This window comes from Balaenoptera ricei, chromosome 9, assembly GCF_028023285.1.
Source record: "Balaenoptera ricei isolate mBalRic1 chromosome 9, mBalRic1.hap2, whole genome shotgun sequence".
NCBI lineage: Eukaryota > Metazoa > Chordata > Mammalia > Artiodactyla > Balaenopteridae > Balaenoptera > Balaenoptera ricei.
Genome location: NC_082647.1, coordinates 75,453,118 through 75,480,051, shown reverse-complemented (window position 1 = coordinate 75,480,051; position 26,934 = coordinate 75,453,118). Strand labels below are relative to the sequence as shown.

The 26,934-nt window shown below is 39.3% G+C and overlaps 1 protein-coding gene across 1 annotated transcript in view; it reads right to left on the bottom strand.

Moving 5' to 3' along the window:
- DNAH11 (dynein axonemal heavy chain 11) overlaps window positions 1-26,934 on the bottom strand; it is a 333,679-nt gene that overhangs the window by 97,897 nt on the left and 208,848 nt on the right. Inside the window, exons 55-59 of the mRNA XM_059933975.1 lie at window positions 20,544-20,705; window positions 11,395-11,628; window positions 8,127-8,273; window positions 3,148-3,261; window positions 517-660 (exon numbers count right to left, since the gene is read on the bottom strand). Coding sequence (XP_059789958.1) covers window positions 517-660; window positions 3,148-3,261; window positions 8,127-8,273; window positions 11,395-11,628; window positions 20,544-20,705 — 801 coding nt within the window. The remainder of the gene's footprint in view (window positions 1-516; window positions 661-3,147; window positions 3,262-8,126; window positions 8,274-11,394; window positions 11,629-20,543; window positions 20,706-26,934) is intronic.

Genomic DNA, 26,934 nt, shown 5'->3' with positions numbered 1-26,934 from the left:
TTTTGAAAATAATTGGCAACCTTCCAACGGCTGCTGGTGTTGACTTAGGTGTGCTACAACCCTACGCTAATCTACAACTTGGCAAACAAAAATTCTAAGTGTAGAGAACATACAGCAGATTACACTTAGCAAATATGAAGATGATTTTTTTTTTTTAACAGTTGGGAATGTTATAGCTTTCCTCTTTTCTCCTCAAATTGTATGTTTTTTAAAACATTTATTTTTTTGAAGTATAGTTGATTTACAATGTTGTGTTAATTTCTGCTGAACAGCAAAGTGATTCAGTTATACATATATACACATTCTTTTCCATTTTGCTTTATCACAGGACATGGAATATAGTTCCCTATGCTATACACTAGGACTCTGTTGTTTATCCATTCTATATATATAATAATTATTATCTGCTAATCCCAAACTCCCACTCCATCCTTCCCCCACCCCTGCTGTCAAGTATAACCACAGAACTGAACAGAGAAATTGTTGGGATTTTCATGTTGCCGGGCTGCCTGATACCTTTCCCATGAAGACTTTAGCTGCTTTCCAACTCCGGTCTTTTGGCACTCTGCCCCGGGGAGCCAGAAGGACCATCACGGCTGCAGTAACGTTGGTAACTGCATTTGGAGGGCTGGGAAAGGCTTTCAGCTCAGTGAGATTGACCTGAAGAAAAGCACACACACTCTCAAGACCAGGAGAGGTCTGGTTTCTCAAGACCAGCTGTTAGGTCTTCAAGCTGGTCTTCAGTGGCTGGTCTTTTCCACCCTCTCCTTTTCACACCAGTCTCGGTTGGGCAGTTTTTGCTGCCCACCCGGGGGTCCACCACCGTGGAACTCCAGGAGGTTCAGTTCTTGCTGGGCGCTTTTCTGGTACTTCGGAAACATCACTGCCCTTTCTGGCTTCCAAGTAAATTTATCTGCCTGATTTACCAGTCCTGCAGAGCCTTGCACACTGAGTCCAGGGAATTTCATAAACATATAGGTTTTAAGGTATTTATGGGTCTATCCCACCTATGGAATATATTTGCCTTTTAACCAGGCCCTCCCAGAAACAGAGTCCCTTAGTTCAGAGTCTCTTAGTTTTGTCTTTCTGCTTTACATGCACAAAAACCATCTTCTATTACACTATAATGACTATCAACTGGGAAGATGCCCGCATAGGCTGAACCTCCTTTCTGCATTCCTCCTTAACCTCCGCAGGTCAGAATCTTGATTTACTCAACAGATGGTATTAATGGGATAAATCATCAGTATCAGGACAAACACTTTGGAGCAAGAATTAGTATCTAGGGCTTCCCTGGTGGCGCAGTGGTTGAGAGTCTACCTGCCAATGCAGGGGACGCGGGTTCGAGCCCTGGTCTGGGAAGATCCCCCATGCCGCGGAGCAACTGGGCCCGTGAGCCACAACTACTGAGCCTGCGCGTCTGGAGCCTGTGCTCCGCAACAAGAGAGGCCGCGATAGTGAGAGGCCCGCGCACCGCAATGAAGAGTGGCCCTCACTTGCCGCAAGTAGAGAAAGCCCTCGCACAGAAACGAAGACCCAACACAGCCAAAAATAAATAAATAAATAAAATTCAAAGTATGTTTAAAAAAAAAAAAAACAAAAAACGTGCTAAGCAAGATAAACCAGACACAAGAGACCACATAGTGTATGATTCCATTAAAAAAAAAAAAAAAAAAAAAGAATTAGTATCTATAAGAAGTATATGTAGGTTCATGATACATGTTTTTTTAAAAAAGGATTTCCTGTGAAATTTCCTGAGCTATATTATACACTCTTGCTTATAAAACCTCATCAAATGTTGAACCTGATTCTCCTCCATTACCATAAACTGGCTATTTATTTGGGAAATAACTGCAAAGAACAGAAAGGGTGTGAAAACAAGAGCAAAAGCAAAAACTTAAAATATGCTAATGCTAATTGAGAGCTGGGTAACCAAGACTCTTTCATCATTTATAAATATACTGAGCTTTATATTTAAGTGATATTAATTTATTTTGACTGAGTAAATAATAATATCTTCAGAGGAAAAGTTGCCAGTGCAAAGCACAGAGAAGAAAATAAACATTCTAGTGCTCAGAAAGAGGAAAACACAAAATTCCATTACTCAGAGATAATCAGTTACTATTATTCTTTTTTCCCAATTTTTTCCTATGCACAAACATATTCTTATAAAAAAAAAGTTACACTAAATCCTATTTTATAATCTGCTTTATTCACTTAATACATCATGAACATTTTGTTGCTAGCTAGGATTCAACAATATAATTTTAATGGCAGCAGGATATTTGAATGCAGAATAATCAATCTTCCATCATGGTATATTTATGTTCTTTTAAATTGTTCAGCTTTATGGTAATACTATAAGAAACATCCATGAAGATAATCATTTGCTGTTCACAGTCAAAATTACTTTCTTCAAAAGAATACTTAGAGAAACGAATTGAATATTTCTCTGAAGAGCAGTGAAAGTCTGGATCCTTTCCTCTTTGAAGCTCAAGTTAAGATCCTCAGGCCTAGTAATGCCCTAGGATTCACCCCAGAGGCCTAGTAGAACCCAGGGGCAAGACCAGCTGTAGGCTCTTAGAATGACATTGCCCATAATTCCATCTCTCCTTCTGACCATCACAGATTATTTTCTCTTATGGGAATTCAAATGCTCAGTGAGGTTTTGCTAATCACGTGAAGCCAGGAAAAACGGTGTAGGTCAAACCTAGGTGTCTTTGATTCCAGCCTGTTGTTCTTTTCTTGAGGGTCTCTCATTAATACTATTTTTTTATATCCAGAGGAAATAGAGAATCCCTCACTTGGTTCTTAAAGCAACACATAATATGAATCACTGGATTTGGGCCGAATCCAATTGCTAACAATAGAACTGCCTTTCACAAGAGTATAAACTGCATGGCAGTGGAAGTATTCAAAAGGAGACCGCTTGTGGGGGTGAAGAAGGACAAACTCCCAGATGGGAAAGGAAGGTCAACTAGAATGATGACCTCAAATATTTGTTTCAACTGCAACATTTAATGGGACTTTCTTTCCTTTTTCAAAACTCTTTGGTTGCATGAATTTCACCCTTAGTTCAGTTATTCAAACTCTAATAACCTCCAAATATTATTTCGAGGAAACAGTGAGCCAAGGAATCATCCTTACCCTGTTGAGTGTATTGAGAGCAGCTGTCGCGGCCACCAGCGCGGGCTCAGCCTTCAGTAAGTCGGCCTCACACTCCTTCTGTTTCTGGGACACTTCAGTCTGAATAGCTGTCACCTAATCAAAGAGGAAAAACACAGAAACCCACATACACAAATTATCACCTCAGATATCTCTATTGAAAAATGCAGGCTGCCTCAGAGGCACTGTTCAATAATTCATCTGTATTTGAACAGGGGAGGAATTTGCTGTAGAGACTAACTTCCCTTCAGGCACAGTGTATACACAAAGCTTTGCACACACACAAAACACACAACACAAATCTCAACACAAATGGATTCAAATATCAAAATGCTCCAAGACAGGCTCTATCTTAATTACAAGGTGCCATTATTAATAAATGCAAGATTAAGCAATTCCTCTGTTCTTCAGTTTTCTTTTTCAGCGAGTCCTGAACAAGTGAAAATCCAAGCTGGCTCAGTAACCTAGACCACAAAATGTTTTTGCTAAAATTCTCTAATTTTTCCTTACATTTAGCTTGCCTACATTACCTGATTACTCGCATTTACATTACCTAAAAGCCATGTTAACTAATTTTTAACAATAAATGTGAAGCTTTTCTGTTCAACAGGATAGAAGATATTGTTCTATCCCATGCATGCTTGATCATAGAAAAAATTTTTATGAAGACTAATTCTTGGTTTCTCTAAGGACCTGGTAAGAAACTACAGCTGCAACAACCCAGGTCTGTCTGTGGCAATGGGACCGTGATGTTTGCTGTCCGCTCTACTGTTGAGGGTCCAGGGACACTAGTCACATGCCAAAGAGGGTCTTGCATTAGCCCCCTGGCATGAACACATATAATATGCATATAGGGAAGCCATGTTGGTAAACTCAAACCAAGCCAAAATGAGAACCTTTGGGGTTTCCATCCTCCTCCCTTTAGAACACTGATAGAACTCGAATGTCCAGGAAGAATAAAATCTTTGTCCTCAGCAGAAATGTGACCTTCAAAGCTGTGGCGCTGGGCACCAGGATCCAGTCAGCATATGGGATGGTTGCTGATGTGATGGCGATTGTGAATGATCAAGTGTGAACAAAAATGCATTTGTTCAGATGTGTTTGGATTGAACAGGTTTAAAACTGTACCCATAAACGTACACACTGCTCACAACAAATTTTGTTGTCTACCACAGCTTTATTAGCAGTAATTACCCTTCTCCTGATTAACCGTTATTTTGCTATGTACTGCACCTTTTATGAACATAATTGGTCCATGGTAGATATCTGACCTCCAGCCAATACTTACGGGCTACTGTTAACATCTGTAAGGAAACTGCATGCTTACGGAGAACTGCTCTAAAACCACAATCCTCAAAACTGCCAGGAATGGACCATGAAAACTCTAAGGATACTATTATACATTTTCAATGTGCTGGAGAATACTGCTACGGATGAAACAGAGGCTGTATTTGAGTGAGTTATTACATCAGGCTTATTTATTTTCCTTAAGGATATACTAAATCTACACATGCTGTTTGTGACCATTTGTAATAACATCATTTTAAACTGGACTCAGGATCATAGTTTTTTAATACTTAGAAGAAACCTTAGAGAGTATTTCTTCTAAATGCTATTTCTATGAGACTGGGGGGTCATAGAGTCTTCTCCCTCTAACTCCTTTACTGGTAATGGAGTATTATTCCTTTGGGTAATTTTGATAAGCAGAACAATCTAGAACATTTAATAACTAAAACCCCACAAATGCAAAGGAAAAAAATACTCTAGGTTGGTCAACTTATTTCTCATTCCCAATTCCTCTCACCCTAAGTGCAACTATACTAGAGTTGTGAAAATGCTTTGTATCTCAGGGACTTGGGAAGCCTCACTGTGCAATTTCCTCTGCCCTCCCCCACCCCAAACAAGGTTCCTGGGGACTGGTTAGTGAGGCCCAACCTGGAGAAGGTGGAAGAGCTACACAGATGGCTTAGAGTATGTGCTTTCCCTCTACCATCGTCCGTTAAAGCTGATTTGGAGACAGTCCCATTCTTGGGTACACCGGAATTTTTCTGCCCGCTGCTAGTCAAAAGCTCCTTGCAGACGGTTCATGAAATTTAGTGGCGGTCACAAGAGGATAAAGTCACAATAACTGCTTGTTATGGGCTGAACTGTGTCCATTCAAAATTCTCAGGTTGAAGCCTTAACCCCAGGACCTCTGAATGTGATCGTATTTACAGAGAGGGCCTTTAAAGAGATGATTAAATTAAAGCAAGCCTGTTAGGGTGGGGCTTAATCTAATCTGACTAATGTCCTTATAAGAGGAGGAAATCTGGTTACACCCAAGAGTTGGCAGGGCTGTGTGCACAGAGGGAAGGGCATATGAGGACACAGAGAGAAGGTGGCCGTCTGCAAGCCCAGCGGAGAGAGGCCTCTGGAGAAACCAAATCTGCCAACACCCTGACCTTGGACTTCCAGACTCCAGAACGCTGAGAAAATAAATTTCTGTTGTTTAACCCTCCCAGTCCCTGATACTTTGTTATGGCAGCCTTAGCTAACAAGTACATGGCTCTCACCTGTCTTTAAGAAATTCCTGATGGTCCTCCAAAATTCAGCCCCACCCATCTTTAGAAAAGAAACATTAAAAAACTGAAGATCATTCAAAATCAGGGTGGATGTCCACCTTTTGAAGAGATTATATGAGCTCTGCAATTTGGAAGGCACTTTCACTCATGAGGATTACTATTCAACAAAGAAAGCAGTTTGAAAGGGATCAGAGGATCCTTAGAATTTGGAGCTGATAAGTGAAACAAAGATGGAAGATCTAATTTTCACAAGCTTCATGGTGCTTCTGTTACTTGAAGTCACTGCTGGCAATGCCCATGATTTGAATAGCCCTCGATGATTTTATAAACCTGAAGCAACAATTTCAACCAGCTTCTCTACATGGGTTGTCAAGATGCACAGCAAGGCAGCCTCTAAACCCCAATATTTGTTTAGCCATATTAAATGTGGCAATGTACTTTTGTTACTTTTTAATTACTTCTTATGTATTAAATCTTGAGACCCCAATTTCATAGAATCACAGAGACCATATACACCCTTTTTTAATAACCACATAGAATCTAGCACATTGATGAACATATGACCAACGTGAGCCCATAGCACATACTTGGTCTTGATTAATTCCTTGACTCTACATAGTTTAATTACAAATAGATTCTCCTTCCATGACCACCAACTTAAAAGAGTTCCTTCCACCATAACATCATTTGACTTTCATCATAGCCCTTCTCGCTAACCCAAAATACCTTGTCTATCAACATGTCACTTGTCTCCTGTCTTTCCCATTACAATGTAAGCTACGTGCAGGCACCTTGCATATCATATACATATATCCTCAAGAACCTAGAAAAGTGCCAGGCAAAAAATAGGTGCTCAGACAATATTTGTTGTTTATAACTAAATTAAGCCTCATGGATAAAATGAAAATAATTTTAAGTATTATTTTTATTTCTTGGTATGGATTAGATATACAAAATACTATGTGTCCTTTCCATGTTTGGAGAACTTCTTGAAACAACCTGTCAGATGAATTCTAATTTGCTAAAACATTTTTCCCCCTTTGTGAGGATAATTTTGCCTTAGAAATTCACATGCAAAAATGTGAAAAGTCCTCCAGAGTACTTGTCATATTTTAAGATCTGTAGAGATGGGTTATGATATAGTAATTATTGGAGTATCACAAATTTGTGTAATGCCTGAAAAACATCCCCTGGGTGGAATTAGCTTATGATAATCACACCATGTGTGAGACCTAATTACTTAATATAAAAATATACTTTTAAGGATATCTTCCACTTATCTGAAACTCAATGGAAATATTTATTACCAGAATTAGGAATTATATGCCTCTTGGCCATGCCAAACATGCCTTATCTTTAACTTCAAAAATAAGTTTTTAAAAAAAATCATTTATTTAGCATTTTGACTTTCAATATGCTTTTAAAGTCTTTAGTTGCGCAAGCTAAAGGCAAACATGCTCAATACACATTACAACAAAAGGAAAACAACTCAACTGCCTATTAATGAAGGGCAACATCACTGGAAAAACACAAATATTTTCTCATATCGTTAATGCAGAATAATAGCATAACGGCTACTGATTCACAGGCTATGGGAGTCAAAATTTACATTTTTTAATTAACTAAGCCCTGATTATAATCTTTTCTCTAAAATAAGATAACTGACCTTGCACATATACAGTCATTCAATTTTTAAACAAATATTTAGTAATTATTCTGTTTGCTATAGTTCTTTTGGGAAGTGAGATACACAAAAATAAAATACCTTCTACTTGTAGCTGAAGTTTTGGTAAGAGAAGATGACAATATAACTTATATTTATTTCAGAATTACTGGAAACCCAAGTACAAAGAAAGCAGAATCTATATAATCTTAAAAGTAATTGTTTCCAACAATAAAACATCATACAGAATGCCAGGGCCTCCACTGACTGAAAAAGAACAAATTTAGCTTAGGATATAATAATAAACTCAAGTGGTATTATTAAAATGCAAAATTCGAAAACCATCTTGCAAAGTGACGGAATGGGCTTTGTTAACAATTGAGTTGTTCAATTTGCCTAAAAACTGAAAAGCTTTAGAAACCTCCGAGGTGACTTCCTGACCTTTACTGTATTACAAATAGGCCTGATGTTCAAGATCCACATCCATTATATGCTTGAATGAGCTCAGCATTTATTGTTCTTTCATATCATTAAAAGAGCTAAAAGGTTGGGAAAATGCATAATGTAAAGAAAGGTCAAGTGGTAATCATGGTGTGAAATGCTGTTACATGTGTAACTATAATAATTCTTTAGATTTTACGCTCCCTGGAGAGGAAGTTGTTCAAAACTGTTCACCTACAAAGGTTTATTTTGTGCTAAATATAGCTCTGTACTCTAAATGGTGGAATTAGCCTGACCTTTCTCTCCTCGGCATCGGCGATGGCCTTTTCCCGGCTCACTTTCTCCGTCTGAAGCCCGATCTTTGTGATCAGAGCTTCAGCATCGTGATTTCTCAGTTGTAACTCAGCTTCTTGAGAGGCGAGTCTGGCTTTCAGATCCCCTACCTAAAGGAAAAGTCATGACTTTGAAGAAACCTGTGTCAATAACAACAAACATCAGATTATAGCTTATTTTTTTAAGTGAATTCAGGGATGCCTAGCAATTTCTGTCTTGCGTCTGTTTCTACCCTGATTTGACTTTAATTCCATGTGAAAAAATGCAGCCCCTGTGTTTAAAAAAAAAATGCATTTTTTTAAAAACACAGGAATCAACAGAATAATGTTTTCCAATGGTTTTGCGGAAAAAGTCATTAACTTATGTCAGCACCAACTAGACGTTTATCTTCTCAGCTCAGGGAAGCACCACCAGCTGTCCCCACCTGAGCACATGTCACCCGAGCATGTGTCACTCATGCCCCCTGTGGGGTATAAATATTACTGTTTGTGTTCTTTTTTTTTTTTAATCACAAAGAACAATCACAACCATTTATTTTGACTCCATTGCTAAAAACACTTCAGGAATTTCATCTTGTGGAACCACACTCCACTGCTATATCCAAGGACGCCTGTAACCTCCCGGCCAACATGGGTTATTTACACTCTACCCTAAAAGGCACAACTGGTACTGGGACTGCTACCTGTACTACTAGAGTTTAAGCTAAGACTGATTTTTTTAGCCTCTCTGTGAACTCAGGGTCACACGGCACAGTCATGTTTGCTTCTCTCTTCTTTTTAGCCGTGTGAAACTAGTCACATGTTAGGCCATAATCAAAATCATCATCCAAGAGATTAGGAGGAAACTTATTTCAAGCCCTGATTTCAATCTCTAAGGAAGCTGTTAGGTCTGAAATATCCAAAGCATCTCAAGCCCTGGAGGCGAGCCTTATCGATGAAGAGAATTCACTTGGGCTCTCTATTACGACCTACGCTAAATCTGCAGAGGGGCCACCTGGCTATAGAAGGGGTTTAGGGCTTCGCTGCAATGCATGAACAGCGCTACGGTTTGGACATACTTCAGACGGCATGGATATCCCGCTCTGCGGGACTGCTGCAAGGGCACACGCTCCAAGATGAAGACATCTTGCTCTGCACACCACCTGATCTTACACTGTCAGGCTTTCTGGTTGTCCACATAGGAGACTATGCTTCCTCTTCATAATAAATTGATTTAAGGAACTCTTAAGGTGCTATTAGATATTCCAACCACACGCACAAACACCTAATGGCAAGAAATCATCAGTAGTCCTTCCATCAAGACCTTGTGTATCTTCTCAGACTTTCTGCCTATTGTTTCTAGCCAGGGGGAATAAGGAGACCCCAAACAGCTGTGAACATGGCAGACACCATGAATCACCTGTCCCTTTCTTTCTTCCTCTCCCCAACCCCCAGCTCAACAACACACAACTGAGATAACTGTCAGGAAACCACAGACTTTCTCTTCTCCTTCTCTGTGACTGATATGCTGCCACCACTGAGATGAACCAGTATGCTACTCCCCGTGCTTTAGTCTCTGTCATTCGGGGAGAAAACTCTCGCAGTGTGGCAGAGGCCCCACCGGTACTGAGTTCAGTTTAGCCAACACTGTCATCTCCTGGGGCAAAGTCAACAGGCTCATTTTGAGTCATCATTCAGAGGGACATAAATGCTCTGGGACACACATCTCTTCCACTTGCAGCTTAACAGGACTCCTAGCAAAAAGTCTTTACTAGGGAAAAGGGTTTTGATTCAAGTGAGATGGAACTGGAGGCACAGGGAGAGGGAAGACAAATGAAAGAGAAAGAAGGCAAAAAGAGTAAGATAAAACATATATAAAAAGAGAGAGCAAAGAAAGACATTCTTTGAAAGTGAAGGAAAAGATGCACATGTAAGAATATATTCTTTGGGGGTTTTCCAGCAACTATTCTTTGCAACACTCAGTCTTGGAAACTGTCGTGGAAACCTCCTCACTCCGGTTTCTCTTTCCCAATCCTGGTCCGTCTACTCACTGCTCAGCACAGATCACAGTGTTTCACCAAAGAGCCATTCCTGGTGTATGAAATGAAGGGGGAAAGAGGCAAGTGATGCTTTGGCCTTCAGACATACTGGAAGGACACGGCCAGAGAGTCCTTCAGGGTGAAAGTCACCAATATACACTCCCCCAGCCAGGTTCTGTCTCATTTCCAGCCTAGGCATGGATGGGCCACCAGCACTCTTGGGGGGAAAACTGGCCCAATTTCTTGAAAAGCATATGGGTGTACAACCCGATGACAAATGCTCTGAAAAGGCCCCGGGAGTTTCTGGCCTTGAGGTGAGGATTGTTTTTTTTCTCTAGCTCTAGAGCCTTGCTGGCCCATCTCCAAAGTCTTTGTCTTCTCTCATTCTAATTTCTTTTACCAGTCACAGAGAGGCAGCTTGGAACTATGGGCTTTACAGAGATCTGGGCTCCAACTCAAAACTCATGGGCTCTGTGGCCTTCAACTCTTTAAGCCTCATGTGTAAAATTTCAGTAGGAACACCTACTTCATAAACTTGTTTGATTTTTAACCATAAAATCTGATAATACGTGTGCAGACCCACACATGATTAACATCCTATGCTAATTCCCTCCTGATTGACTCCAGGAGGTTAGAGGTGCCGTCCTTCAAGGTAGTGGAGGCCTTATGGTTGAGGATGAAAGCAACACTGGATACTTTCACCTAAGAGAGACAGTGGCTAAAGGGAGCAGATCAGACACCAAGGCCAGAGAAGACTGCTATACTTAGGGACCCCAATCACGACACCCATTATCACAGCATCGGCCAGGAAATGCTGCCTTCACTGGAGGGGTTGAGAATCTGAGACCAAGAGGGATCTGATTTCCATTGTCCTGTGACAAAGTTCCTGATGATAAGCCCAGAGCATCAAAGCAGTGGGAGAGGAGAGGGGAATCAGCTGGGCCTGCTCTGTTCAACATCTCGACACCGCCCGGCACGGAGTCAGGCCTACAACCGAAGGGCTCTCTCCAAACCAGCTGTGATAGTGTAACTGGCTGATCCCTTTCCAGCCTTAGGAAAGCAGGAACTGTGTGTTCTCTGTATCTATCATTAAACTGTAAATTTTAGCACTATGCATCTTATACAAGTGGGTTAAAATGCTGCTTCAAAAGCAAATGTATTTTTTAATTTTAGGAGCACTGATTTCACTCAGTAGTAACATACCCTGGTCATACCTGAGAGGCTGTGGTTTTTAGCTTCTGGATGCCATTCACCAAGTGCTCTTTCTTCTGGGATATCTCGTTTTGTTTCTTCTTCAACAGGTTCTTAAACAGTGATATTTGTTCCAGAAAACTCTTTGGGGTGGTATAGTTGTGTCTTCTCTCATTCTGGTAATACCTGGTACTCATTTCGTTTACGCTAGTGTGAACGTGTGCCATGAAGAGGCTAATAGAATCTTTATCCAGGGGCTGAAACATACACATGGCAATTCACATGAAATTCTCTCAAATGAAAACAAAAATGCAAATTTATAAAAGAAGAAAAATCAGCGAAATTATGCAGTATTTATTTTCTAAAAGCCAGAACAGCTTAGTTTCTAGGAAAACTTAGTCTTTCAGAGATGTCCACGGAATTGCAGAGATGACAAGAAACCTTTCAGCTTTGTAACCTCTTCTTGCCAAGTAGGCCAAAGGATTTGTATGTGCTCCACATACCAAACCCAAAAGCCAAGATGCGACAGAAGCACTGCTTTTCACAACTTGATTTTTATCAAGCGTGCGCAAGAGAAAATGGAGAAATTGAGACCCAGTACTCAGAGAAGTATTTTTGGTGTTGCTTTCAAGCTAAACGTCAGCCAAAGAAAACCAACAGTCACTGAAAAAAAAAAAAAAAGGTTAAACTGAGAAATATACAGTTTTATAAGAACTCATGTGGAAACAAACTGAAGGATAAGGTATAAAAGTCACTGCTCCTGGGAGAAAAATATTATGATTATATGTATTCTCATTTGGAAACAAACAAAAAATTGAGCAACTCTACTTTGAAGACTTACTGGAGAACCCCCCCACTAGACGTTCTTTCCATTTTGTCCTCTCTGACTTCTGAAGTAGTTCCCTTTTTAATTTGTGGAGTCACATCTCCCGCATTTTAATGATTATTTATTGCATTCTGTACGAGATGAACCAGGTTCAATTAATCAACGGGAGCCTAAAAATCAATTAATATGAATTAAATGAGCTACAGCAACTCTTAGGAAAGTCACACATAATTTACCAAAGTGTTGTCAATAAAGCTCAGACAGCTTTGGGGAAATTGCACACAAGCGGCTGGTGATGCAGTTAAACGTTTCAAACCTGTGCCATTAATATCACAACCTGGGGTGCGAGGAGAGACAGGCAGATTCCTGTCGGAGAAGAACGGCTCCAAAGCAATTTCTAAACACTTGGCTCTCCAACCTCACGGAAAACGCTTGACTGGGTTTAAAATATGTACATACCGGACTGTTCTGCATATTAAAAATCTATTGCGCTAGTAACGAAAATGTTTTGAAAGCAAAAGTTAAATACAGAATGATACAAATCCTGAATATTCTTTGTTTCTACTAGATCTGAGACATATGTACATTACCAAGTAGTGAATTCAGAATATAAATTTATAAGGAAGTTAAGCAACACCATATAAATCATATCCCCTTAGGGATTTTATTTTTTACAGAACTTGACTACAATATAAACATGGGCAGAAATTCACACCTGTCCTGTGTGGTTTTAATGAGACTAAAAGCCAGCATGTATATTTCTAAAATATAAATATGTCCCCAGCCAAGTGCAACCTCCTTGCAGAAAAGAAAAAAAAAAACACAAAACCTGGCCTCTGCCCAACCATGATCCTTATGAGGAGGTTCCTCGGCTGCCCGGAAAAGCTTTCTTTAACAACAGTTTCATTTGTAAATCCGCGATGGAAGAAGTGGTTTCCGGTAGAGCTGGAAGTGGCCCGAGACAACTTGTCTCAATGGGGCAAAATAACTATTGTTATCGGACTTAACAAAATGGCACAGCATGGGAGACTTGCAGAGCCAGGGAGCAGCTGGTTGTAATTCACACTGTTTTTCAGAAAACTCTAATCGTTCCAGAACAGACCTCTTTGATGACTGGTCTTCCCCGCATTCTCAATTTGTCACTTTCTCTTATGATAAGGTCAGTAGTGACAGCACTTCCTGACATTAACAGCTGTGGCTTTTAAAAGGGTCATTGTAGAACTACTAATTGCAGTAATTTCATTAGCATAAATTATTTATTCTGCCATTCATTTATCTCCAGTTTTCTTTTGGGGGGGGGGTGGCAGTGTGGGGTGGGGGGTGACCCGGGAAGGTGCTGGTGCAGCTACAGTGACGGTGATGCGATGCTGTACTTTTCACTTTTAGAGCTGGGAGTGGAGAACCTCCTTCCTGCTACATTTGGCCCCTTAATGAAAACCGGTTGATCCCATTTGTAGTCAATTTACAGCCAATCATGGTGAAAGCAAAAATAAAAATAAGCAAAGTGCCAGTATCCAATGGTTATACATCCAAGGTTTCCCCACTAATCTGCTTTGGAAAACATTGTTGAAGCCAATGCATAATCGACTGCAAAGCAGAAACTGTTTTTTCCTTACATTTAGAAAAAGTGTTTAATTTCTACTCTCTGTGATGGCTCACTGTAAGCACAGAAGCACAAACAAATCTCTTCTACTTGGTGTCCTGGTTCTCCAGCAGGGGCAATCGCTGCCACACCAAGTACCCTGGCCACCTGACTCTTCAAGCAAATGCCCAGCATGTCCCCGTTGTTGAAAATGACAGCAAACTTTGAATGAAAACCAATGCCTGGAGGCCAGAATGAAATCAAACACTTTAAGGGTTACATAGGATTTTACACCTCCCCAAGACCAGCAAAGATGACTATATATCTGTACTTTTGAATTCAGTCTTTCAAGAGTATTGTATGCAAGGAAGGGAAAGGAGGCAGATTAAAAAAAAAAAAAAAAGGAAAATAGTTTCCCTTTCAAGTTTTTTTTTTTTTTAATAAATTTATTTATTTTATTTATTTTTGGCTGCAATGGGTCTTCATCGCTGCTCGCGGGCTTTCTCTAGTTGCAGCAAGCGGGGGCTACTCTTCGTTGTGGTGTGCGGGCCTCTCGTTGCGGCGGCTTCTCTTGTTGCAGAGCTCGGGCTCTAGGCACGTGGGCTTCCGTCATTGTGGCACGCGGGCTCAGTAGTTGTGGCTTGCAGGCTCTAGAGCGCAGGCTCAGCAGCTGTGGCGCACGGGCTTAGTTGCTCCACAGCATGTGGGATCTTCCCGGACCAGGGCTCGAACCCACGTCCCCTACACTGGCAGGCGGGCTCTCAACCACTGCGCCACCAGGGAAGCCCTCCCTTTCAAGTTTAACTTGGGATAATTTCGTAACATATAATGTCGTACACCTACTGTTCATCTTGGTAGTTTTTCTCAAAAATTATTTCTGTGTTAATTTTTCACAGCTTTACTGAAGGATAATTAATATACAAAACTGTACATATTTAATACCTATGTTAATTTTCAATAATTCCAAATCTATTTTTATTTTTTTAATTTCATTTTTTTTTTTTTTACAGTAGGTCCTTGTTATCTATTTTAATTATAGCAGTGTGTACATGACAATCCCAGACTCCCAATATATCCTATTTGTACTTTTTAGCTCCTTTTGGGTCTGGTCAAAGTAGAGAATCTATTAGCTACAGTGGTTGTAAGTTTGGTTTATTAAATAACAAAAATTTAATAATGCACAAAATGGCAGTATTATATTTGAGCTCCTATCCTAAACCACTCATAGTGCTAATAGGCTCCCAGGAAAAAATTGTGGAGGCAGCCAGGGATGCAGGGTTTGAATCCTAGGACCTGAGTTAGATTTCCAGTTCTGTCAAATTGGGCAAGTTATTGCATTCCCTGTACTTCCTACTGCCCACAAAATCAAAAGTTAGACTTTCCTCACTCCTTTTTACTCTATTTCTTGTCTTCCTTTCCTTTTACTCCTCCTTCAGAAGAGGCAAACATTTGTGCAATAGTCCAGAGCAGGATTTAAGAATATGAGCTCTGGCATGAAAGTGCCGAATGGGCCCCTTACCCGCTCAGGGATCTTGCGCTTATGGCTGCCAGCCTCTCACCTGTACAACAGGGAAACCAGTGGTCCCTGCTTAGAAGGTAGGTGATGAGAGGTGGTAAACAATGCAAATGCAGGTCAGGTGAACACAGGGCAGGTGTTACCCTGCTCTTGGTGATGGTAATAGTACCAACAGTAGTCCCAGGAAGATTACCACCAGACAGAGCAGCCACAAGTGTTAAATGCAGAGCCAAAGAGTTTTCTAAATTACATGCTGGTTTTTTGTTTTTGTTTGCTACTTTGGTGAAGGCATTTTATTGTTAGTTTGTTCCTGTTTTTTATTTTTGTCTTTAAACTTTAGAGACCAAGCCTGGGTTAAAGGCAAGTTTGAGTCCAGCATAAGCTAGCAATCTTCCAGATGAGTTTCCAATCCTCGAAAGAGGTAGCCTTCAATGGCTTACTGACAGAACATTAAAACAAAGACACAATTGAGGACTAAGGGCATGGGGAGGTAAGATGGAACCCAGCTTCCCCTCTCAGATCAAGCAGACAAGGCAGGAGATGGAGCTGGGGAGGCCAGCACTGGAGGAAAGCCACAAAGCTATAACTAGGATGTAGTGATGCCTCCATTTGATTTAGCTAAACTTTCAACTTAACAGCATGTCCAAGTTCCTGGGCAGCTATAAAAACTGGACCCTACTTTCCAGGTAGAGGGGATTCCTAAAGTTTTCATAACTGCAAAAACCCTGGAAAGCAGCATTCTACTGCTTTTTGCAATTCTGTCCTAAATTTAAGTAACATGCACAGAGCAAGAAATGTACGGCGAACAGTACGTTAGTGTGCATGTGCAAAGGAGAAAGAGGGCTGAAGAATGGGGAATATATTAACCACCACCTGGGCCTTTTCTCATCTGTTTGAATATAGGTTTAAGCCAGTATGAGATTTAGGCAGATTCAATAGAAATTTGTTTGCACTTGTTTTTGTCTTAATCTTTTAAAATGATTTCAGTATTCCTCAGAACGAGGATATTTTTCACAAATTTATAGAATTTCTATTGTACAAGGTTATCTTTCCACTTTTGAAATTCATCCTGAATAACCCTCACTTATATTTCAAAGCAAGAACTGCGCTTAAAATCATTAACAGAAATGCTGCTGCTAACGTACCTATCACTAACAAAGTGTTGTTTACTGTGCTTCATGCTTAGCCTAAGGTTTTAAAACGAAGCTAGAGACCAGTCATGAAATCAGTCCTTGAAATACAGCAGTACAATAACTTTCCTCCTCGAGTGGACATTTTCCCATGATTGGTTTGGAAAATGGTAGGAGAATATGCCATTCTTATGTTGCTAAACCTTCAACAAGTCTGGATGGAAGAGGTGGCAGTATGTGAAATAAAGTCATTTTATTGATAAAGCTGATGATATTGAGCTTGTGTAACTATCTTGAGGTATCACGGCAAAAGGATAGAGAATTTTTACTTGCCAGTTGGTCAACGTGACTGAAAAGGATGGGCATGCACTTCTCCATCTTGCTCAGGTCTTTTTTTCCTACTCCTTCCGAAGCAAATCTCACTCCTCAGAGAGCTTGTCTTTTCACTTCCATTCAATAATTTCTCTTTTCATCAAGCCCTGCTTTCAAGTAGGTCGATTATTCATTTTGACTTGAAAAATCAAAAATATTACTTATCTTCTTTTTTTAAAATAGGACTTATTCATTTTTTTAAAAAATTAATTTGTTTTTGGCTGCATTGGGTCTTTGTTGTTGCGCGCGGGCTTTCTCTAGTTGTGGCGAGCAGGGGCTACTGTTCGTTTCGGTGCGTGGGCTTCTCATTGCAGTGGCTTCTCTTGTTGCGGAGCATGGGCTCTAGGCGTGCGGGCTTCAGTAGCTGTGGCTCGCGGGCTCTAGAGTGCAGGCTCAGTAGTTGTGGCGCACGGGCTTAGCTGCTCCGCGGCATGTGGGATCTTCCCGGACCAGGGATTGAACCCGTGTCCCCTGGGTTGGCAGGCGGGTTCTTAACCACTGCGCCACCAGGGTAGTCCCATTTCTTATCTCTTAACACCTGTTTCTCCTGCCTTTTTTCCTGAATTTTCCTAACTGGGACCCATATACTTCTCAACAAGACCTCCTCCCAATTATCATTTGTAACCCTATTCCCAGGGATGGCCAGAAGGTATCCTCTCCCTCCTTACACTGTCTTTCCATCTCCATTTCCAAATCTCCTATGAGGAGTGTATGTTGACACAAAGTCTTCAGATAAATACCTGGTGATACTTCAGTGTCAAACTATTTTCGTCATTATGTCAGCTGTCATTTTAGTTCAATACCAGGTAACAGAAAAGTAGCACAAACATTTACTTAGACTTGGTCAGCCCACACCCCTGGGTGCTGAGTGTGTACTACCTGAAAATTATATGTCAACACACACAAAACCGCTTGCCTTTAATGAATCCTTTCTCTGTGCCTAAAGGGAGGGGTCACCTTGTGTAAGTACCTTACACTCAGCAAATGAGGCCAATAATTAAGAAGTGCTAAATTATGCTGACAACTCTCAGTCTTAATGGTCGAAATTAAAACTAAGAAAGTGATCAAATTAGTGCTTATTCACAAAATGTAAAAGCTGTTTTTGACCTCTACTGAAAAGGCCCCACGCGTTTGGAGAAGAACATGGACACGTTGCACTGTGAATTATAATTATTGCTCCTGAGTAACGAATTAGGAAGGTGGGAAAGTTAAATAAGCACACAGCACTGGAACGAAATTGACTAATCTGTTTCCAGGCATAATTCAGCTCCATAGAAATGGGAAAGTGCTTTTTAAATTCTTATTTGGCACCCAGCGTCCTATAGGAGGCATCATGATACCACCAAATAGAGCTGAGGACCTGCGAGGAGCCCTCTGGACTTAAAATGATGCAAGTCCTGCCTCGTCCAGTAGATGTCAATGGTCACTGGCGTATCAAAGCTCCTTCAGCAGGAGCTGTTTTTAAGTGGCACCTACTCTGACAGGATAAAGTCTGCACCAGAGCAGCAAAGGCAAGGGGCTTAAAGCACTGTGCCAGACACTAAATTAAACCACACCACCGGCTCTGATTTCCTCCCATTTGAGAAATGAACATTAAGAAACAATGCACGCTGGTCCTTTTCTCTTCCTTACCAAGCCAGCCTGATCAAATGAACTGGATGAAACAGAATTTTGCTACCAAAAGATACATGCAGGCTCTCTTCCTCTTAGTAAATCGGTATTCTGAATGCTTCTTGTAGTTATTAGAAGACAAAATAATTCCCTACATAATTCCAGAAATGCAGTGGACCTAGCAATAGCTGAAGAAATTTGTGTTAGTAACTGTGACCATTATTTGTCATATTTAATGGTTTTCCAGATTTTAAAGTAGAAAATATTTCTGGTAGACTTTATCTAATGCTAGTGTTAGTCTCCACTAAATGGGGTTCCTCTGACTCTTGAGGAAGGCACATAATGTGGAGAACAGCATTTCAGACAGAAATCAATCACTCCTGTGACGGTCTACCACTCTGTTCATGGGAACAAATTTACATATATTTCCCTAAATGTAAGAAAAGCTTTGCAGTGCCCCCCAACCAGTGGGAAAAAGTGAATATCACTTAAAAAAATAGAACCACACGTTAATATTACTCACTCTTTACCCCCCAAATCCTGACGATGTTGTTGCTTTAAAGGTCTAGGTAAGTTCATTCAATGTTAGGGGTGAGTGTAGAGACAGGCAAGAGAAAGAACTTTCTGGATATGAAGAAAACAGTGAAATAGAGGAGTTCATTGTTTTAATTTATAGAAATGTTTTAAATGTGTGTGTGGAGAAAAGAAAGCAAGAGGAGGTATTTGAATATGATAAAACCTCTATCATATACGTCTTTTAGATGTTGCATGACAGTTCTTCCCTGGCAATCCAGCAGTAAGTAATTAGATTAATAGACATTTTGGAAAATACAATAAACCATATACGATAAAGCTGTATATATTATGTATATAAAATATACATATAAATATAAATATGCAATAAAGCTAGCTGCATTACAAATAATTAATTGAAAAAGTAAATATGCCCAGATTTCTAAACATCTGGCCACCAAAAGATATAATATTCAACAAAATGTGAAAGGACTGCTTTGGAAAAGCAGCAGTTACGGGTTTGGGAGGAAAGGAGGCTACAGCAGTTTGCCCCTGTTCACAGCAAAGTTTCAGCTGGAAACAGCCATTGCTCCTTACATATCCCTGATTTTATTTTTGGCTCTGAGAATCACTCTTCCTGCCTGACTTATTCTAGGCACCTTTGGCCTTATCACTCCAAGGAATCAGAAGACAAACCTCCCTGGGAAATGTTCACAATCACCATCCATCCAAACTATCCAATCAGAAAGGTGCTTGACTGACGCACAACATCATTTCTAGGAGGTCTAAATGACACCTTCATATCTATTGATACATTCCTTTTTCTCTTTGAATCTGAATGCTTGAAGTTGTTCTCTTTTTTTTCTTTTTTTTCGTTTCATGCAACTTTTAAAAAATGCAATAGGAGGTGGAAACTTCAACATGAGCAAATGACAAACATAATGTATAAAACATAAACCCATAAAACAAAGAAGCATATACATTAGTTGACTTAGTGATTGCTAAATATATGGGGGCTGATTTTTCACCTATCAATACCGTAATGAGAAAAACCACAATGAATTGCCTTACTTTGTTAAGAACAAGCATTGCATGGCTATGGGTGCCTACTTTTTTGTTTAGTTGTGAATGTAAAGGATTTATATTCAGTAAGTCCTGTTCTGATGCAAGTAAGAATGATCCTGGCCTTCTGGTGAGTCAGTGGATGAGTAAGAACTCACTCACGTGCTGTTTGTGTGTGTGAGTGTGTTTGTGTGTCTGTGTGTGTTAGTGTGTATGTGTCTCTGTGTGTGTGTGTGTGTATCTGTGTGTGTGTTAGTGTATATGTGTGTCTGTGTGTGTCTGTGTGTTAGTGTGTGTCTCTGTGTATGTGTGTCTGTGTGTATCTGTGTGTGTGTGTGTGTGTGTGTGTGTGTATGCACCTCAACCGGATATAAAAAGATCAGCCATCATATGCTGTAAAATGTAAACTCACAAAGATGATCTTATCATCTTAACAAACAAGGACAGCTTTCTGCTAGGAGGTGTATTTTGGAAATTATTTACTGAGGACTTGGGTCCGTGAGAGTGTGTGTGTTTGAGAGAGAGAGAGAGAGAGAGATTCAGAGGCTGACGCGGCATACCTCAATTCCCTTGGTTTCCTCAATGAACCTCCTGCTGACTGTGACCAGAGCCTCCTGGGGCCAAGCATGGAACCAGTCAACAGCCGTGCAGTTAACCAGGGCTGGGAACTTCCGAGCTCTACTTCTCAGCGTGTGACCAACCGGAGAGAAACACAAAATGATCTGTGGAGACACGGGGGCAGGGCACAAACAGGAGGGTGATGAGTGAGCAAAGAATTACACCGAGACCCTGGACAATGAAAGAAAGGAGCGCAGCCAACCGTGACATTAAACTAGCCTAAAGCACCACAGAGTGGAAAGCAACATTAACCTCCTTGCTAATCAAAGTACAAACCTGCCCCGTGGAACATACAGAAACACTGCTGTGTGCTTTCCTTAAAATTGGTCCCTCTCCTTCTAAACATTTTTGATGATCATCATGCATAGTGGGAAATTCATTCTTTTCTATCACACAAGTTACATTATGACAATTAAAAATAAAAATAAAAACCAAATCTCTATGATAAAATAATACCAAGACTTTCATCTTCTGTCTCCTATTCTGTAATTCACCAGTCTCCATAAAACTGTGTAAGATACTTTTAAGAAAACAGTGTTTTATCACATTCAATGTTTACTTTGTTTCCATTTTGTTTGCATAAAATACATTCACTCCAGTTCATACTTAACATTTTTAAAGGAGTAAAAATTTCAGTTTATACATGATCCTGATGAGAAATTTGTAAGTTTTCAAAGTTTTATTTAAGTATTTAATGACTTCAGAGTTAAATTGGAAAGTTTCCATACTCTCTTTAGTGACACAGGGCTGCTTTCTGTCAGGAGTGCCTGAGTTCAGCTGTGACATGTGTCACAGAAGCTCAGTGAGGGAAGCAGGTTATCAGGAGTCCAGTGGGTCTGAATATCCTTTCTGGGCTCGTCAGACGTGGTGCCCTGTGTCAAGTACTAGCACAAAAGAGGTGTTTAGGGAGCTCCCTTTTTGTCCTCTGCCTTCTTTCCCAAGTCAGTGTGGACTTGAGGGCACTGGGGAGACTGATGCCAACTGGGGTAAGGTCTGAGGATGAGTCTTGGTTTCCTTTTTTCTAGACGTGGCTTGCACTTGATGATATGAAACAAACCTCTGCAGTTCTTTCAATGAAGTCTCTCACACTTTGAGATAAGGCAACTAACAAAATCACTTTTCAAGGGATATATTTTTTCCACATAGTATTTTAAAATTGTCATAAAAATCATAAAAATATGTGAAACCATATATTCTCGTTTAACATGTGTTTTTACCATATTAATTTTATATACTATGGCTCTTCAACAACTCAAGAGATGAATCCTAAGATCTAAAATGATTTTCAACAATGCATAAACTGACCGATCATTTCTTTTTTATATTCAAGAGTCTAGTTACACACTGAATAATTGCTGTAATATTGCATGTGCTAAGTTAACGAGCCTCAGTTACAAGGCAGAATTTTCACTTAAATCTCAGTGTTTAGGTTTCTCCTGACAGCCTTGTCTCCCTATACATGAGTATTTCTCCTTAATGTCCTAGAAGTTGGTTTTCTACACCCAACTTACCTCTCATTCATGACAATTTTAGAGACTTCATTTATACATAATTGTAGCAAAGAGAGGGGGGTAGGGGAAAGCATCATTTATTTGAGGTCCTAAATATGTCCACCATTTCTACACTTACTCTGTTTCTACACTTACTACCAGCATACTATCAGGTCTGAAGAATGTGTTAGAAAACAAAGTATCTGAACCATGTGTGGTGAGCCTCAGGAACAAAATACTTTGAGTTAATTTAATGATATGCCTTAATTATTTATTGAAAGATAATATAGAACACTGATTTAAAGAATTATTTTCCTTTTCTACAATTCTACAGTTGAAGACATTTTTTTTTCCTATGTTATTTATTGTGGCGTAAATAAGGATCCTCACAATGCTATCTAAATTTCACATGGAAGGCAGATGGCAGGAGACGAATGGTTCTCAAAGGATTTTTAGGAGCTAGTTAAAAATGCAAATTCTTGGACTTACTCCAGACCTGGGGAATCAGAAACTCTGGATGGGGCTTGGCAATCTCTGTGTTTGCAACAAGCCTCCAGGTGATTCTGACACCCACAGCTATAACCTAATAGTCTTAAAATTTCTATGGGAATACCTAAACGATATATTTACATTTTTAACGCTTTTGCATTTGGTGAAATACTCATAGAATCTAAGTCTCTATTATATACAGAGTGAAGTAGAAAATTTAGAGAATTTTAAATAAGTTAGATAATCATTAATAACCTCAGTTCTATCAGATAAATTAGACCCTGGGAACTAAATTAGAGAAATATGCTTGTTCATTAGTACTTCTTACGAAGGGAAAGGACAGTAGCACACTAGCCTTGAGGAGTGCAATGACTGCCCCAATTTCTAGCTTTGTTAGAAATCTAGCACAGAAATTCTCTCCATCCAGCTTTCCTGGGTAGTATTCTGAGAGCCTATGCTAATATCTTGAAAGCGTTGGCTGTTCTGCTCTTTTTAAAAATAGTCTCCACAACTTTTTAGAAAACCTGGAGTAAACTCAAGTTGTTGCCTCAAGGAACACTACTGTGGTGGGCGGGGGGAATCATCCTATAATTTTCCTGTTGCATTTCCCTAATTTCATGAGAGATTAACATAGCAAAGAATTTATAAGAAAGACAAATAAGTGATTAGAAAAAAGGGTGTGATGCTATCTATAATTTACTTTTTCAGCATCGTTAAAATTGTAAGACATTTAACGTGTACAATATGATGATTTTATAAACATAGACACTGTGAAAGGATTTCCCCCCATTGAGTCAATTAACATATCCATCACCCCATATATTTACCTTTTTGTTGACTAAGTGTTCTGGCTGGGACTTCTAGTATTATGTTGCATTGGAGTGGTGAGAGTGAAAAGCCTTATCTTGTTCCTGATCTTAGAGGAATAGCTTTCAGCTTTTCGCCATTGAGTATAATGTTAGCTGTGGGCTTATCATATATGGCCTTTATTATTTCAGGTACGTGACCTCTATATCCACTTTGTTGAGAGTATCTATCATAAATGGATGTGTATTTTGCCAAATGCTTTTTCTACATCTACTGAGATGATCATATCATTTTTACCCTTCATTTTGTTAATGTGGTGCATCATAATGATTGATTTGTGGATGGTGAACCATACTGCATCTCTGGAATAAATACCACTTGATCATGGTGTATGATATACTTTGAATGTACTGTTGAATTCAGCTTGCTAACATTTTGTTGAGGATTTTTGCATCTATGTATCAAGGATATTGTCCTGTAATTTTCTTTTTTTTGTGGTGTCCTTATCTGACTATGGTAGCAGGGTAATGCTGGCCTTGTAAAATGAGTGTTCCTACCTCTTCTGTTTTTTGGAAGAGACTGAAAAGGATCAGTGTTAATTCTTCTTGAAATATTTGGTAGAAGTCACCAATGAAGCCATCTGGTCCTGTAAAATATACCTTTGAAATACTTCAGTCTATTACAATATGCATGTGAATACTCATCTTATTTTACAACTTAGGGGCCATTATCTGGTTATTATCATTATTATCTGAAGTATGCCAATAGAGGCGCATGGGCTCGGGATGCTTAACCAGCATTTCACACATTCTAATGGAAGCCTGCATTGCAAAGTCGGCTACCTGGGCTCTTAGCTAACTTCTCTCATCAACATAAATGGTTGGTTAGTTAGCATCAAGAATACTGGATATGATTGTTCAATGATGAAATGAGTAGTGTTCAAGATATCTTAGAAAAATAGAAATATCTGTACTTGCACCTCTACTGTTCTATGAACAAAATAGGAAAAGCTACATCTCAAAGTAGCCGAGTAATCCCCTTGACTCTTTAGACTTCGGATTTTGACCAGTCCTGTGTCCTGTGGTAAACAGCTTATGGAAAGTTTCTGTATTTTTATGTGATCCCAATGAGAAGATCAGCTTAACCCTACCATGAAAATATTTCTATATCTGCCTCAAAGGAGCTTTCCAATTAGGGCTAGTCAGGTTCCTAAAAGGACAGAGTTGGGATTCCAACAAGTTTACAGAGCAGATTTTAAGACTTCAAGACTTGTTTTAAGTTATGTGCTACACATAAACTCTATGTGTACCAGAGTTCAGTCTGAGACTTCTTTCTTTGAAGCACATCTTAAATTGGAAGATTTGGGGAGAACATTCCCCATCCCCTGAACAGGTGTCATCTACCTCCAAGTATTGAAGGTCCCTGAAATATACCCCCAAATAGTTCCTGACAATTGCAAATGACCAAATTGGCTTAAGTTAGTTTCCAGCAGTGGATTGGAAAGAAAAGTCGGCTAAGAAAATAAAGTTAAAAATGCCTTAGACAGCTGTGCTCTTTTCTAAAAGCAAATTCTCACAAGTAAAAAGCAAACCCTGGAATCACCATCTATATATTTTCTACAGCTCTAATATTTGGATGTCAGGAACTTGCTTTTGGAATCCATACTATAGAATTTTCTATTCCCTTTTTTTTCCCCTCTACACAGGTGTTAAGACTCATTTGCAATAACCCTCTTTTCATTGTGCTTTGTAATACATTTCAATTTCTTTTAGATAAGATCCCATGTAAGTACACATTAATTTGCATATCACTAACAGGCCTCAGTCCATTTCGTCTTGTAATGGAAATTTGAATTGCTATTATCAGTGTATTTTTTTTCCAGCTGATATAGTTCATTCTCAGAGGGAATCTTCCCACACGTTCACTTCAGAAGCTTCTATCCATAATTTGTGTTTGCATTTATCCTCAAAAGTCTCAGCATTTTTCAAGACTGATAAGATCTGAATCTTACTGAGAGAATCCTCCCAGGAATGGAGGTTTAGCCTAGAAACGATTCCTCGGTTTGACTGTTTTAACATCACCTTATTATCTTTATATATTTTCCTGTATCATCCCCTCACCTAATAACCTTTTAACTTCAATTATTTTTTATGAGATGCAACAGCATCTTCACCATACACACATTCTATGCATATTTACATTTATTTTCTTTCTAGGTAACACACAATGAAATCATTCCCACAGCCTTTCATGTGTGTATATTCTCCAGTACAGATTTTTACAAGAGTTAAAAATTTTTTTCATTGGAGAGTTTTAGTTCTTTTCTTTCTTTTTTTTTTTAAATGAAAACTCTTCAATTCATAAAGAAATTGCATGTGGAAGCCCAATAGATAGCAAAGAGCAAATGCATTCTTGAGGAGTAAAAACAGTAGGAATTATATTCCCCGCTATATTTCCCTTCCTATAGATTAATCCTGCATATATGAGGAGAAGAATCCCTTGTCATAGTTGCCCTGCTTGTCTCCAGGGCTGACGCTGCCCACACATTACCTTCCAGGCCAGTCTGCAGCCCCATAACCTCGTATAATAGTGTTTTTCTTTTTCTAAAACAGAAAATCAGACGCCTGAATATCTATTAAGTGGGTCCATATGTGAACCACGTTATGCAAGGCTTTTGCCTTATGATCTGTGCTGCTCTGCTAGCAGCGTGGTTGCATTTTTGCTGACACAATGTGATAACTCGATACATGTGCAGTTGGGAGAACAAGCGCCATCGGTGCTGGCAAACCCCATTTTTAGGCATTTAGCATATGATATAGGCAGCATTTCAAATTGGTAGTGTAAGGAAAGAGTCTATGGTAAGAGGTGTTGGGACAATTTGGGGGAGAAAAAGTAGAAAAGCCACCTTATACTGCACAAGGCAATCCAGGGCTAAACATTAAAGATACGATAAATTAATTTAAAGAAAATTCAGGATAATATTTTCATAACCACAGAGTACGAAAATGCTTCCTAAAAAGCCGTAACACACAAAATCCATGAAGAAAAAAAATCAGACATATTTAATATATATAAATGTAAAACAGAAGTCATTGTAAACAAAATTAGCAGAATTATGGTGAACTTTGAAAAGAACTGGCAACACTAAAACAGACAAGGACATTATGGACATATGGCTATTATTCAGCTATATAAAGAGCTCCTATAAATCAATAAAAAGTCTAACAAACCAATAGGAAAGTTGGCAAAGGGTAAAAATGGATAAAGGTTTCCTACACTTATTTAAAATAAAGCATGTTTGAGTTAAATAGTTCATTCCATACAACAAATTCTTAGAATCATTTGATTTTTTTTTTTCCCCTGTGGGAGACTTCGAATCAAAAAGGCAAAGAGAGAGGTAAAGAAAATAGTGAGAGATGTGAAAAAAAACATAGTTCTGAGTATGTACTTTGTATGTGTGTCTATACACATAGAAAACTGGAAGAAAATATACCAATATGTTTCCAGTTGTTATCTCTAGGCAATATAACTGAGCATAGTTTTTATT